Genomic DNA, 13,651 nt, shown 5'->3' on the forward strand with positions numbered 1-13,651 from the left:
ATAACTTCAGTTTGTTTGTATTTAGTAAGCGAAGGTACAGTACAGCAGGTGTTTATTGTACTCTAGTCAGAGGTGTTTGAATCACCCGTCTCCCCTGTGATCACCTGGCCAACGTGGCCCTAATGACAGATGAAGAGTGTGTGAGAGTGAACAGGCCCTCTGTGTTACCTGGCTCAGTGAATGGTCTGAGAAGATGATCTTACCTGGCCATGTCGCCTTCGGTGTCAGCGGCTCAGTTCAGACGGCGAACGTATCGTGTGTTACCTGGCCATGCTAACGGCGTGAGAGGATGTTAATTGGCCAAGAGGCGCCATCCTAGCCCTCGCTGGCATCAGAGCCAGGAGACATGGCATAAAGCCTACATAAAGCCTAGACCTCCAGACGCGGTGGGTCCAGAGAACCAGAGTGTCTGCCCGCTGTCTGGCTACCTCCCCTGGACAGGGCTCCTGTCGCCTGGCTGCGGAGGGCCACTCAACCTGCGTGGATATTCTTTCCTCCACATCTGCTGTGCATTAGCCAGAGCCCCGCCATTCAAAGGGTCCTTTATGGAGCCGTCAGCAGCCCCTCTGACTGTCCTATGAAAACACACACACACTAGAAGGGTTGCTCACACCTCTTGAAAAACCCTCCTTTTTCTTTTACAGGAATCTGACCTCCTGCAGGACACAACAGCTGCAGCCGTTTTTTTATGCGTCACCAGTGTTTAGTTCTGCTGTGTAGGAGGTGGGAGTCCAGGGGTGGTTAATACGCAGTTACACGCCTTAATAGTTTTCTTTCTGATTGAAGTCTTCTATCTGCCGAGAGCACACTCAGGATTAGTTTACAGAGAGGTTTCGGGCTAAAAGATGTAGGCCTATATAGGGTGTTTACTGGTAATGGTATAGAACAGAGAACATAATGCAGAGCATGTCTAGTGGAACAGCTATACTGCACTGGGTGGTTTGATTGGTACAGGGGGGCGACACTCAGCCCCCCTCCCCTTTGGCCCTCCTTCTTTCCACCTGGGTTGTGCTTAATTAAGTAGGCCCCCCACCTCTTCAGTCCCCATTCTGCCCTCCCTGTGTTGGGGGGTTGGGGTTGGAGTGATTGGGAGGTTGGTATTGTTGTGGTGGAGGAGGTCGCTCTCCTTACACCCCTCTATAAAGCTACCAGCCGCTTGGGCCAGAGAAGACAATAGGCCTATAGGCCTCCTATAGGCCTCCAGGGCTAGTGGGCAAATTCACTCCTCTGTGTGTTTGTGTGATCTCCATGGGGAGATCCCAATCAACTAACACACACCTCTGTTATGCTGAACATCACACCACTGCTGAAAACCCTTCAGTAGTCCTCAGTTCATTCATCTGTCACTCAATCACAATGCATTGTTCTTTCTGGTTTGTTAGCGACACTGCTGGGTCAGCGTGTCAAGGTAACCTCACAAAATATGTAAAAATAGATGTTTCTTTATTTTACCCTTATTTTACTGGGTAAGTTGACTGAGAACACATTCTCATTTACAACAACAACCTGGGGAATAGTTACAGGGGAGAGGAGATGAATCAGCCAATTGTAAACTGGGGATGATTAGGTGGCCATGATGGTACAGTAGGAAGACCAGATTGGGAATTTAGCCAGGACACCGGGGTTAACACCCCTATGATAAGTGCCATGGGATCTTTAGTGACCATAGAGAGTCAGGACACCGTTTAACGTCCCATCCAAAACAAAAGACAGCACCCTACTCAGGGCAATGTCCCCAATCACTGCCCTGGGGAAAAATAAAAGAAATTGACCAGAGGAAAAGGTGCCTCCTACTGGCCCTCCAAGACCACTTCCAGCAGCATCTGGTCTCCCATCCAGGACCAACCCTGCTTAGCTTCAAAAGCAAGCCAGCAGTGGGATGCAGGGTGGTATGCTGCTGACCTAAGTTCTCAGGTGTTTTTTCTGGTGGTACTGAAAATGCTCTGACTGAAATAATGTTCCTTGGAGTGCATAAATATGAAACAGCACTCAGAGATTAAAAAGTTCAAATCAAAGTGTGGAGTGAATTCAAAGGCAGAGGAACTTGGAAGATTTTTGTCTACCCTGGGGAGAGGAGGAAGGCTGTGCTGGGCTGGCTTTCTAAGAGGAACACAGACCTGTGGGGGGAGCCTTTGATGGCTGAGCATGACATGAGTATATTTTGGGACAGGGTAACAGTGTGACAGCCACACTTGCCAGCCAACAGAGATGCAAGCAGCTCTCATCCTCTTCACCCACCTCACACACCTGCCAGCCTCATACACCTGCCATTTTGAAACGGTGTGTCATGTTGTTTCCTGGGATTAGGAGGTAAGAGTCAGTTAGTGTGACAAACAGGGTTGTGTTCTCGCATTTGAAAGTAATGGGGACAAACAGAGAGAGGCGTAAAGTGCAGGCAGACATACGAAGCAGGGTAGTGGAGAGAGGCATGCAGGGTGAAGACAGACTCACATCCTGGCCTTTACACTTCCCTTCTCCTTTTCAGTGTTTCTATAAAGCAGGTCGTAATGCAGCATGGTTTTGTGTTCTTTGTTGCTGTTGTTGATATTGTTGTCTTTTGTAGTTTCTACTCTCTTTATCTCCTCTCAAAAGAGACTCTTTGGTACTGGCGATTAAAGGGGTGCTGCCTAGCAACCGATTCAAAATGGCAGCTACCAAAGGGGTGCTCTCTCTCTCTCAAATGCCTGACCTACATAATCCCAAGCCTCTGATCTATGGCGCAACACAACAACACGATGAAAGGGGCAACATTATTCTTTAACCCTCAAACAAATGCTTGCCATTGCTAGCCTCCACCCCGAGTCACTGCAGCCCGGGTCGTATCAAAGGATGAGTTTAAATCTAAATAGAGGATGAGTATAAGCAACACTGAAATTAAATAAACATGAAATGAAATCAATGTATCTGAAAAGAAGGCAAAGACGATTATGATCCCGGCGATGCTGTTAGCTTATTAGCGGCTACACAGCAAGAGAGGCGGAACCTCCCTCTGTTCTTTAACTCATCCACCAGTCCAGAGGCAGGAGAAAAAGGGATGAGATGCGTTTAGAGTTCTGTCTGATTTACTGATCACAGACTGTGAAAAAAATAAACAAATAAAATAGAAATTCCAACTAATTACAATAATGGAGTTGTCTGTTCCAAATCCAACTGAACTGCTATCTGTGGTAAATGTTCCTGTAAGCTCTTTGTACTGATCCTCTCTTTGTACGGATCAGTACAATTTCTCATATTGACATCAAATGTGATTGTACCGTTGGTATGCATGTCTCAAGTGTTGATGGTTGGGATGACAGGGATGAGGATCAGAGATGACGGTTGAGACTGAGGCTTCTTACAATGTGAAGATATCAAGGCTTTCTGATGTGAAAAGGCACATGATATGAGACATAACTGGCAAGCCAGCAAAATAACAGCGATAAAGACATGACATTATAATGAGTTATGATTGTTCATACCTATCGTGTAGTTGGAAAATCAACATCATGTTTTAAAGACATTTGGTTTGGGTAACCATCTGTTATAACAGAGATATTAGCTCTGTGTTGCAACAATATTCCTTTTATTATCCTTTATTTAACTAGGCAAGTCAGTTATGAACAAATTCTAATTTACAATGATGGCCTAGCCCAGCCAAACCCTAACCCGGACGACGCTGGGTCAATTGTGCACCGCCCGATGGGACTTCCAATCATGGCCAGTTGTGATACAGCCTGGAATCGAACCAGGGTCTGTAGTGATGCCTCTAGCACTGAGATGCAGAGCCTTGGGCCGCTGCACCACTCAGGAGCCCTATCATTGCTGCTTACTAAATAGCTCATGATTGTCTGAAATGTTTATGAAATTTCAAGGCATTGAAAAATATACAGCAGAAAATGAATGCTCTAAATCTTTGGGTTTACCTCGGCTTTAATTTACATGGTAAATATTATCGCAATTTTCAGCAATGGACCTTTCAAATTCTGCTATTTTTTCAACCCAGGCTATAATAAGGTTATTCTTTCACACTAGTCTTTTTATCAGAAGTTTAGGCTTGTGTGTGTGTGTGTGTGTGTGTGTGTGTGTGTGTGTGTGTGTGTGTGTGTGTGTGTGCTGGTTAGTGAATGTGTGTGTGTGTGTGCTGGTAAGAGAGAGCCAGAGAGACGGTGTTGAACTGGCAGCCCAGTGGGAGGCCAGTAGTGAAGGGTCTGAGCTGTGTGAACTCTGCTGCTGCTCTCAGACTGAAGCATTTTCATGGAAAGCATCTCTTTGGGGCCTGCAGGTTTTCAATGCACTCATTTACACATCAAAACCGCCCAGGAAAGGGATAGTGCTGAGAGGGAGTGGGGGAGGGCAGAGGAGGGACAGCAGCAGGGTAATGAAGGATGCTTTCTCCCCCGCACCCCCCGAGGGGTAGGCAGGTTTAGGGCCAGGAGGGAGGGGCCTCAGTGCCATAACGATTACCTCTCTAATCAGATGCATGACCAGACAGCCGGATTTCTATTCACACCGCCCACCCAGACAATCACATAGACACTGTCAGCTCAGTAGTCCCTTAACTTTTAATAAACCCACCTCGAAAATAAATCCAATTCACCCAGCCTAAACAGTTAATGTAATACTCCACTGTTGTGATAAATCAACCTCCTCCCACACAAAAACAAACCAGATACAGACCCCTATGTCATGCTTCTCCAGTCTGAGTCAATACACTGTAGGGATCCGGAGAGAGTAGCTAGAGACAAAGACAAGATAAAGTATGTTGAAGTCCCCTCTAACTTTTTCAGATAGGTGCAGAGACAGACAGACAGACACTGAGTCCATTCTGTCTCACAGACTGTAGTTAGAGAAAGATATCTCCTCAAGGCTAACCCCCTGAGCCTTGTGGTTGAAAAAAACTGTGCCTTGGCCAAGCAAAATATTTCGACCAAGACCAAGCTTACTCACTCTTGAAATTGAGAATTTCTGTTTAAAAAAGGGTGTGGGGATTATTTCCATGGTCGTGCTGATTGGCTGGCACAGGTTCTAGAGGGCTGACCTCAGGAGTGTGTGTGAAGGGCAGGTGTTACCAGAGGTGTGTGTTTTGCTCTATATATGAAGTAGAGTTCGAAGCAGTCGGCACGTCGGATGATTTTTTTACCCGATTCCTCGGATGAATCTTGAATTTTTCATCAACTGACTTTCTACCACCTGGTTTGTATTTAAATTCAGCTTTACACTGTTGGCCACAGGTATGGTGCCCAACAAGACACACAGCCCAAACAAACTCTGTTTTAGCTATTCTGGACCCAGCCCCATACTCCCTTCCTCCTCCCTTCCATCTACATAGAAGTTCAGTCGTGTTGTGAGTCTGAACAAGTTTTTCCTCTGGAGATAGAACAGAACAGCTAGAAAATTCCCAAACTACTGGCACTAAAATATACAGACAGCATTCAATCCAGGAACAAGCCGCATTGAACAAGGTTTATAAACAACAAAAGTTTGCAAAAGCTCCCTGTTACTGCAATCACTGTGTGTTGTCTTTGGGGATTTGTTTTCTCTGTCCAGCCACACAAATAAATCAAGTGGCTCCATATTTCCTTACTCAACCCTTGTCCTCCGCACACTGCAGTTCCTATCTAATCACAGAAAACACAGGTGGGACTGGCTTTCTTAGATGTTTTTAAGAGCAAGTGTTTCACATCACTGGGTCATGTCATAGAGCGTAAACCAGAGGGGAAGCCAGCAGCTCGTTCAACCGTACGTGAACAGATGGATGTGGATTTAACTCCAGTTACTGTGTCCCAGCGACATGTTCCAAAGAAAACTCACACTCACTTTTAATAGTTAAATGTGGTTGGCGATGTCAAGACTTCAGCTCTCTTTGCCAAGCAATGTCTACAATGTCCATGCAAGGAAAACAGAGGTTAACCCCCATCTCCCTCCTTACATGTGCGAACACACTATAATACAATATATACTACTCTGTTCTGCAAAGATTATGATGAATAAATTCCTTGAGTTTTGACATGCCACAATCTTCTGAATTTGAATGCAGTTGTTAAGTTTTTCTAATCTCGAAGTTGATGGTATCTAACAAAGGTTAAATGAAAACCCCAAACCAACACAACCGTCTACAAAGCTTGACAAAATGTAAACGTTAAAGTGAGCAGCAGTCTGATGATGTAAATGTTACTCCTGGTCCTCACATCTTTCCATGCCATCACCCCATATGTTGCCTGACACAGAACACAATTACACAGACATAATAAACAATTACATTTACTGTCAAACACCATACATCCCAGCAAGCCTTACAGTGAAAAAGCTGGTCTCTTATATTTGTGTGTGCTTACAATTGACATTGACACCCTAATTGTGTGTGTGTGTGTAATCTGTAGGCCTACTGAACAGTTGTTGCCAGAATAAGGCTTTGATGTCCCAAATTCAGAGACAAAACCATGCAACCAACAAGCAATATGTAGGATGTAGTATGAAATTTGTGAAATTTTTGGTCAAATACAAATCTTCAATTAAATTCCTCCCAATTTAGATCTAAAGCATTGGACTAGTGCTGAGATCTAGTTGGCCTACTTCAAATTCCTCCTCCTGGATCAAAGTGCCGTGTATTTGCATGGGGATCAAACAGAGCGGAGGAGAGGGAGAGGGCACAATAGTGGTTCGGGGAAAGGATTAGCACACCCATGAATGAAATAGATTTTTCTGTGACCAGCTCCAACATTTTAAAGGGGTACTTCGGGATGTTTTGCAATGAAGCCCTATATCTAATTCCCCAGAGTAAAATCAACTCTTGGATAGGCCTACCATTTGTATGTCTCTGCCTGCAGTTGGAAGGAAGTTGCTAACAATCGTTAGCACACACGCAATGGCTGGACGTCTATGGTAACTGCTAGCATGCTAGTAGATACCATAGACTTCCAGTCATTGTGCTAATGCTAGTTAGCATTGGCTCACGAAACTGCCTCAAACGTCCTTCATACTGGATGCCGGGACATAATGGTATCTATGAGTTCATCTGACTCTAGGGAAGTAGATAAAGGGCTTCACTGCCAAAATCACGAGTATCTCTTTAAAGATGATGACCCGAACATTGAGACTACTTACCACGGATTGTCACTCTATTCATCTCCAAATCTCTTTGCGGAATAGTGTGTCGATGTTGCTTCCAAGATGTAGCCTATAGTATATGGATGTAGCCTATAGTATACGCAGTTGGCGCGCGATTCTCACTGTAGAAAATTGCGCTGAAGAAAGAGAGGAAATTAAGGACCAAATGGTCGACAGGAAAATAAATAACAAATGTTGGCCTTATTGTCCTGAGATCAATGTATTCAAAGAGGCTACAACATTGTAGTGAGAAGACATGGGTGTATTAGGCTACAACAGGTAGGAATATAAACTGCTGTATTTATCCTTATATTGTATATTGAGAAAAATGCTCCAAAGGATTACAGTTGATTTTTGCATGTTGGCATTATCATAGGAATCAGGCCACCTTTAATTTACAAAAGAATGAACCCTACTACAGTCTACTTCACCTAAAAGAGAATGAACCCTACTACAGTCTACTTCACCTAAAAGAGAATGAACCCTACTACAGTCTACTTCACCTAAAAGAGAATGAACCCTACTACAGTCTACTTCACCTAAAAGAGAATGAACCCTACTACAGTCTACTTCACCTAAAAGAGAATGAACCCTACTACAGTCTACTTCACCTAAAAGAGAATGAACCCTACTACAGTCTACTTCACCTAAAAGAGAATGAACCCTACTACAGTCTACTTCACCTAAAAGAGAATGAACCCTACTAGTCTACTTCACCTAAAAGAGAATGAACCCTACTACAGTCTACTTCACCTAAAAGAGAATGAACCCTACTACAGTCTACTTCACCTAAAAGAGAATGAACCCTACTACAGTCTAGCACATCTGATTCAGTCTGGTCGTCCTGGGATAATGAAATGAACGAATCATGACTATCTATAGCCATAGATAATCTAACAAAGTTCTCATTTTGTGAGAAATGTTTTTATTTATTTATTATAGAACCAAATTATTATCAAAGAGATCGTAAGATGCAATATTTTTGGCAATTAATTTTCCTCTCAAGTCTCCACTAAATATAATTTCCTCAATCAATATAATGAAGCTAAACCATATTGAAACATATATAGGATTCACACTGAACTTAATAATAGTAAATAAACCATGACCAAAAACATACAATTAAAAGGCAGTTTGAAAATGTATACCACATGCTATTATTCTTAAGAACTTGATAAGAGGCACTTTATTTTCCTTGATTCTCAAGAGTTTAATCTTTAGCCTAACAGATGCATGTTCACTCCAATCAAACATGTGAGAACCAAAGTAAACTTAAATTAAATATATATACAATAAATAGACTGTTTAACATTTAAACATATTTATGAAGTTATTTATACCCAGTTCAGGGGAGAACAATGCCTCTCCTTTAAAATGTCCATGCAAGTCCTTTTCTGCATTGCAGTTGAGCATCTCTGTGTAATACAGTCCACACATCTTGTGTGTCTATAGAGAGCAATACTGAAATGCATCAATACTGAAATAAGGAAAGCTGTGTCTGCTTCCATACAATAGCCTGTGCTTTCTCCCTATGCACAGAAAAGCAGCAATTGACAGTTGAATTATAACTTCTCTCATTCCATATACTACAATGTCACCCCAGTAGCTCCATGCGTTTAGACAGAGCATTGAATGAACTCCATACTGGTAATATACTGTCTGTCAGTGTCAGACATGTGTGGGGCTGTCTGAGTAAGGGTCTGTCTTGGCCATGTGGAGCACCACGGCAGGGGCTTTGTAATGACAGTGTGTGCTGCTGCAGCTCACGCTGCCACAGGGCTTCCTGTTAGTCCTGTCTGATGCCAGCTTCCTGCTGCACAGGCCCTGCCAGGTCTGCAGGGTCTTGGAGCTCCACACCCACACACCACTGGTGATGCCCACCACCAGAGACATGAAGATCTTCAGCATGAATACCGCCACAGTGGGCACCGACACATCCAGGGAGCAGTCCTCGTTCCGGCGCCCGGGGAACGACACGCACTTGCCCTCCAGCCCCCTGAACTTCCAGTAGTCCATGTTGAGCCTCTCGTAGAAGTAGCAGATGATGACGCAGGTGGCGGGCACCGTGTACAGGATGGAGTAGATGCCGATCTTCACCATCAGCTTCTCCAGCTTCTCCGTGTTGGTGCCTTCGGTTTTCATCACCTTGCGGATGTGGAAGAGCGCCACAAAGCCGGTGAGGACGAAGGACGTGCCAATGACCAGGTAGCAGGACAGAGGGATGAGCACAAAGCCGGTGAGCGCGCCAGAGTCCATGCTGCCCACGTAGCACAGACCCGTCAGCTCATCCCCTGCTACCTTCCTCATGGTGAGGATGATGATGGTCTTTAGAGCCGGGATGCCCCACGCGGCCATGTGGAAGTAGTTGCTGTGGGACTCAATGGCCTCGTGTCCCCACTTCTTACCAGCGGCCAGGAACCAGGTGAGGGTGAGGATGACCCACCAGATGGACGAGGCCATACCGAAATAGTAGAGGATGAGGAAGACGATGGTGCAGCCTGTGGACTCCAGCCCCTCCTGGATGATGTAAAGCTCGCCATTCTCCCGGTCGCAGGCGATGTTCTCGGCCCCGGCCACCGAGCGGATGATGAAGGCCACAGAGTAGATGTTGTAGCACATGGAGAGGAAGATGATGGGCCGCTCGGGGTACTGGAAGCGGTGGGGGTCCAGGAGGAAGGTGAGAACGGTGAAGGACGTGGAGACGAAACAGAGCGTTGACCACACCGTCATCCAGATGAAGGCAAAGTCCTTGTCCCGTCTGGACCAGAACACGTCCACTGCCGAGGAGCAGCGCGGGGCACACGACTGGCTCTTCTCCACGTACTGGAACTTCTCTGGGTTCTCGCAGGACCCCAGACTGCCCGGGGAGCGCCCGTTACCGCTACCCGGTTGCCTTGGCCGAGGGGGAACAGGAAGCATGCCCTCTCCCTTCTTGATCTCCGTCTTGGTGTCGTTCTCTGGAGCCTCCATGCACAGCGCGTTGGGGTCGTTCCTGGTCGGGAGCTTGGAGCAATCCAGCGAGTCAGGCCATGCGTAGTGGAACTTCTCCATAATGGGTGAGCACTTCTGCCTGGCCTGCTCACACATGGGTCTGCAGGCTGGGATGGAGGTAGACACTTTATCAGTGCACATGGGGGTGTAGAGAGAGCAGAGGAAGAAACGAAGGTGCACATCACAGCCGTACTCCACTAGAGGAGCAAACTCATTCAGCTTGATGGCAGCCTCCTTTTGGTTGTCATGGTCCATAAAATTGGGCATTCTGGTCATGTTGTAGCCAATGCCCTGGCACATGGGGATTACTATCGGTTCGCATTTGGCTGGTCTGCCTCGTTCCAGGTCGTAGGTTCCTAGCTCCACACTGTAGCCAGCAACCACCAACTGACACCAGAGAGAAATCAGTATCTTCAAAGGAGACCCCTCCATGCTTCTTTTCAGTCATATGTTTAGTGTAAGAACAAGTTGTATTTGTTCAGACCAAAAATGTACATTTATGCGGATATGTCCATATTATTTTACCATTGTAAGCACAGCCCCCAAAACAAGCGTTGTAAATCCGTTGTTAGAAATGGATTTCTTGCTGCTATACAACGCAAATGCAGGTCAAATTTAACACAAATAATTCCAGTAGGTACACATTAGTCTATTATATATATATATTTTTAAATAAAGCTTCCACGGTATTAGATGTTTAAATGTCCTTAGAAGGCAAGACTCCGAGCCAATTCGAGCACGGCAGAGTTCAATCTAGAAAATTAAGTTTGCAATGAATTCAGAAAATAACGGCGGTGAGCTCAAATAACGTTAATTACAGAACGTGTTAATCCTGGACTTCTTCGTTTTGAATAAAAGATTTTTAAAGCTAAATCCGTGCAGCTGTTTGCAGCAGTACATACATTTCACTGTACCTCAGACAACCGCTCTCCATCCATCGTTTGAGAACACTGAACTTTCTCTTCTATTTGCGGCTCTTACCCAATGCGAGGGTGGGCACTTCCATGACGCGACGCTTCCATCTCGCACCGCCCACCACTGACCTGAGAAGCGTCTTTAAGCGCACGCACGACTTTATTAATTCCACATTTCTCTATTTGGACATTTGAAAGTGGTGAGTGAGGTTTGGATAAACTTGAATCTTATAATATAACCGAGTGATCATGACAATAGGCTATGGCCCATTCTGTCCAAATAGTTTATAAGGGATCTTATGATAGGCTACACATCTGCTTCTGCAATGGTTTTAGTGAGTAGTGAAATGGTCACTATTTATCATACAGTATCACAATGATGTATATTATGTAATGTGGCCAGTGTTTGTGCCTAGGAAAAAGACTATTGTTACCATCTAGTGGCTGAATGGTAGGCTACAATTGCCCCCTTGACATCTCAAATAAGTGTTTGATCTTTTCATTCACTATGTGATACAGCTGACTCTACTCATGCACAAAATCCCATTGATGAGGCTATCTTAGGAAAGGCCAAAGAGAGACCAGAAAATATCAAAGAGACAGTATGATCCAACAGCTTATAATATGACAGTGACACAAGGCATAATAAATCATGGTCTTGGTAATTATATCAGACATGTTCAAAAACTAGGTGCATATTAGGCCCATGAACCAGGTGCACATCTGGCACATGATGGTAAATCTGTTTGAGCTTTCAAGGGTAAATTAAAGATATCTATAAAATGCATAAAATATTGAAATAGGCAGCTTCACCAACACTTGAGTTTATGAAAAGGTTTCCTGAAATCAGTCACAGATAACTGAAAGAGATCACCCCAAGGAGTCATTTCAGATGTGAATTCATGTATTTTCATTGTTGGCCAATTGCAGCAGTGCTTATTCTGCATCAGAGGCAATGTCCAAGCCTGGATTGGCTTTGAACTCCTCTTAATCGAGAGAGAGTGACTTTAACTATTTGCTCATTGTTACAACACTGTATATAGCCATAATATGTCATTTGAAATGTCTCTATTCCTTTGGAACTTTTTGTGAGTGTAATGTTTACTGTTCATTTTTAGTTTATCTCACTTTTGTTTATTATCTATTTCACTTGAGAAAGAGAGAGAGAGAGACAGAGAGAGAGAGAGCGAGAGAGAGAGAGAGAGAAGCTGTGAACGACCTGAGAGACAAAGCAAGAAGGGCCTTCTATGCCACCAAAAGGAACATGAAATTCAAAATACCAATTAGGATCTGTCTAAAAATGCTTGAATCAGTTATAGAACCGATTGGCATTTATGGTTGTGAGGTCTGGGGTCCGCTCACCAACCAATAATTCACAAAATGGGACAAACAGCAAATTGAGACTCTGCATGCAGAATTCTGCAAAAATATCCTTTGTGTACAATGTAAAACATCAAATAATGCATGCAGAGCAGAATTAGGCCAATACCCGCTTATTATCAAAATCCGTATAAGAGACGTTAAATTCTACAACCACCTAAAAGGAAGCAATTTCCAAACCTTTCATAACAAAGCCATTACATACAGACACATAAACCTTGGAGAAGAGCCCCCTAAGCAAGCTGGTCCTGGGGCTCTGTTCACAAACACAAACAGACCCCACAGTACCCCAGTACAGCAACACAATTAGGCCCAACCAAATCATGAGAAAACAAAAAGATAATTACTTGACACATTGGAAAGAATTTACAAACAGAGCAAACTAGAATGTTATTTGGCCCTAAACAGAGAGTACACAGTGGCAGAATACTGGACCAATGTGACTGACCCAAGATTAAGGAAATCTTTGACTATGTACAGACTCAGTGAGCATAGCCTTGCTATTGAGAAAGGCCGCCGAAAGCAGACCCGGCTCTCAAGATAAGACAGGCTATGTGCACACTGCCCACAAAATTAGGTGGAAACTGAGCTGCACTTCCTAACCTCCTGCCAAATGCATGACCATATTAGAGACACATATTTCTCTCAGATTACACAGACCTGGCAATAATTTGAAAACAAATCCAATTTTGATCAACTCACATATATATTGGGTGAAATACCACAGTGTGCCATCACAGCAGCAAGATGTGTGACCTGTTGCCACAAGAAAGGGGCAACCAGTGAAGAACAAACACCATTGTAAATACAACCTATATTTACGTTTATTTATTTTCCTTTTTGTACTTTAACTATTTGCACATCATTACAACACTGTATATAGACATAATATGACATTTGAAATGTCTTTATTATTTTGGAACTTTTGTAAATGTAATGTTTACTGTTAATTTTCTATTGTTTATTTCACTTTTGTTTATTATCTATTTCACTTGCTTTGGCAATGTAAATATATGTTTACCATGCCAATAAAGCCCCTTAGACTGAAAATAAATTGAATTGAGAGAGAGAGAGAGAAGAAAGCTTTGCCTATTTTTCTTTCTTTTCTGACAAATGGTGGTGAAAGCAGGCAATAAAACCACTTAACCTCTAATGTTATAATGTGGTGATGCATGAGATTTGGCAGTTGGTAAAATATGCTGTCACCTTGCCTTCAATTTCAAATTGGGGCTTGATACTCATCTAGCCAGAGAGGAAGTGCATTCCAGACACAGAGATGT

At 43.9% G+C, this 13,651-nt stretch overlaps 1 protein-coding gene across 1 annotated transcript; it reads right to left on the reverse strand.

Moving 5' to 3' along the window:
- Positions 1-7,991: 7,991 nt before the first annotated feature.
- On the reverse strand, positions 7,992-11,018 carry LOC115206151 (frizzled-9-like). Its single transcript, XM_029772803.1, has one exon. It carries the CDS (start codon positions 10,507-10,509, stop codon positions 8,755-8,757), a length of 1,755 nt encoding a protein of 584 aa, XP_029628663.1. The 5' UTR covers positions 10,510-11,018; the 3' UTR covers positions 7,992-8,754.
- Between the last annotated feature and the right edge of the window lie 2,633 nt (positions 11,019-13,651).

The sequence above is a fragment of the Salmo trutta genome, chromosome 13 (genome assembly GCF_901001165.1).
Source record: "Salmo trutta chromosome 13, fSalTru1.1, whole genome shotgun sequence".
NCBI lineage: Eukaryota > Metazoa > Chordata > Actinopteri > Salmoniformes > Salmonidae > Salmo > Salmo trutta.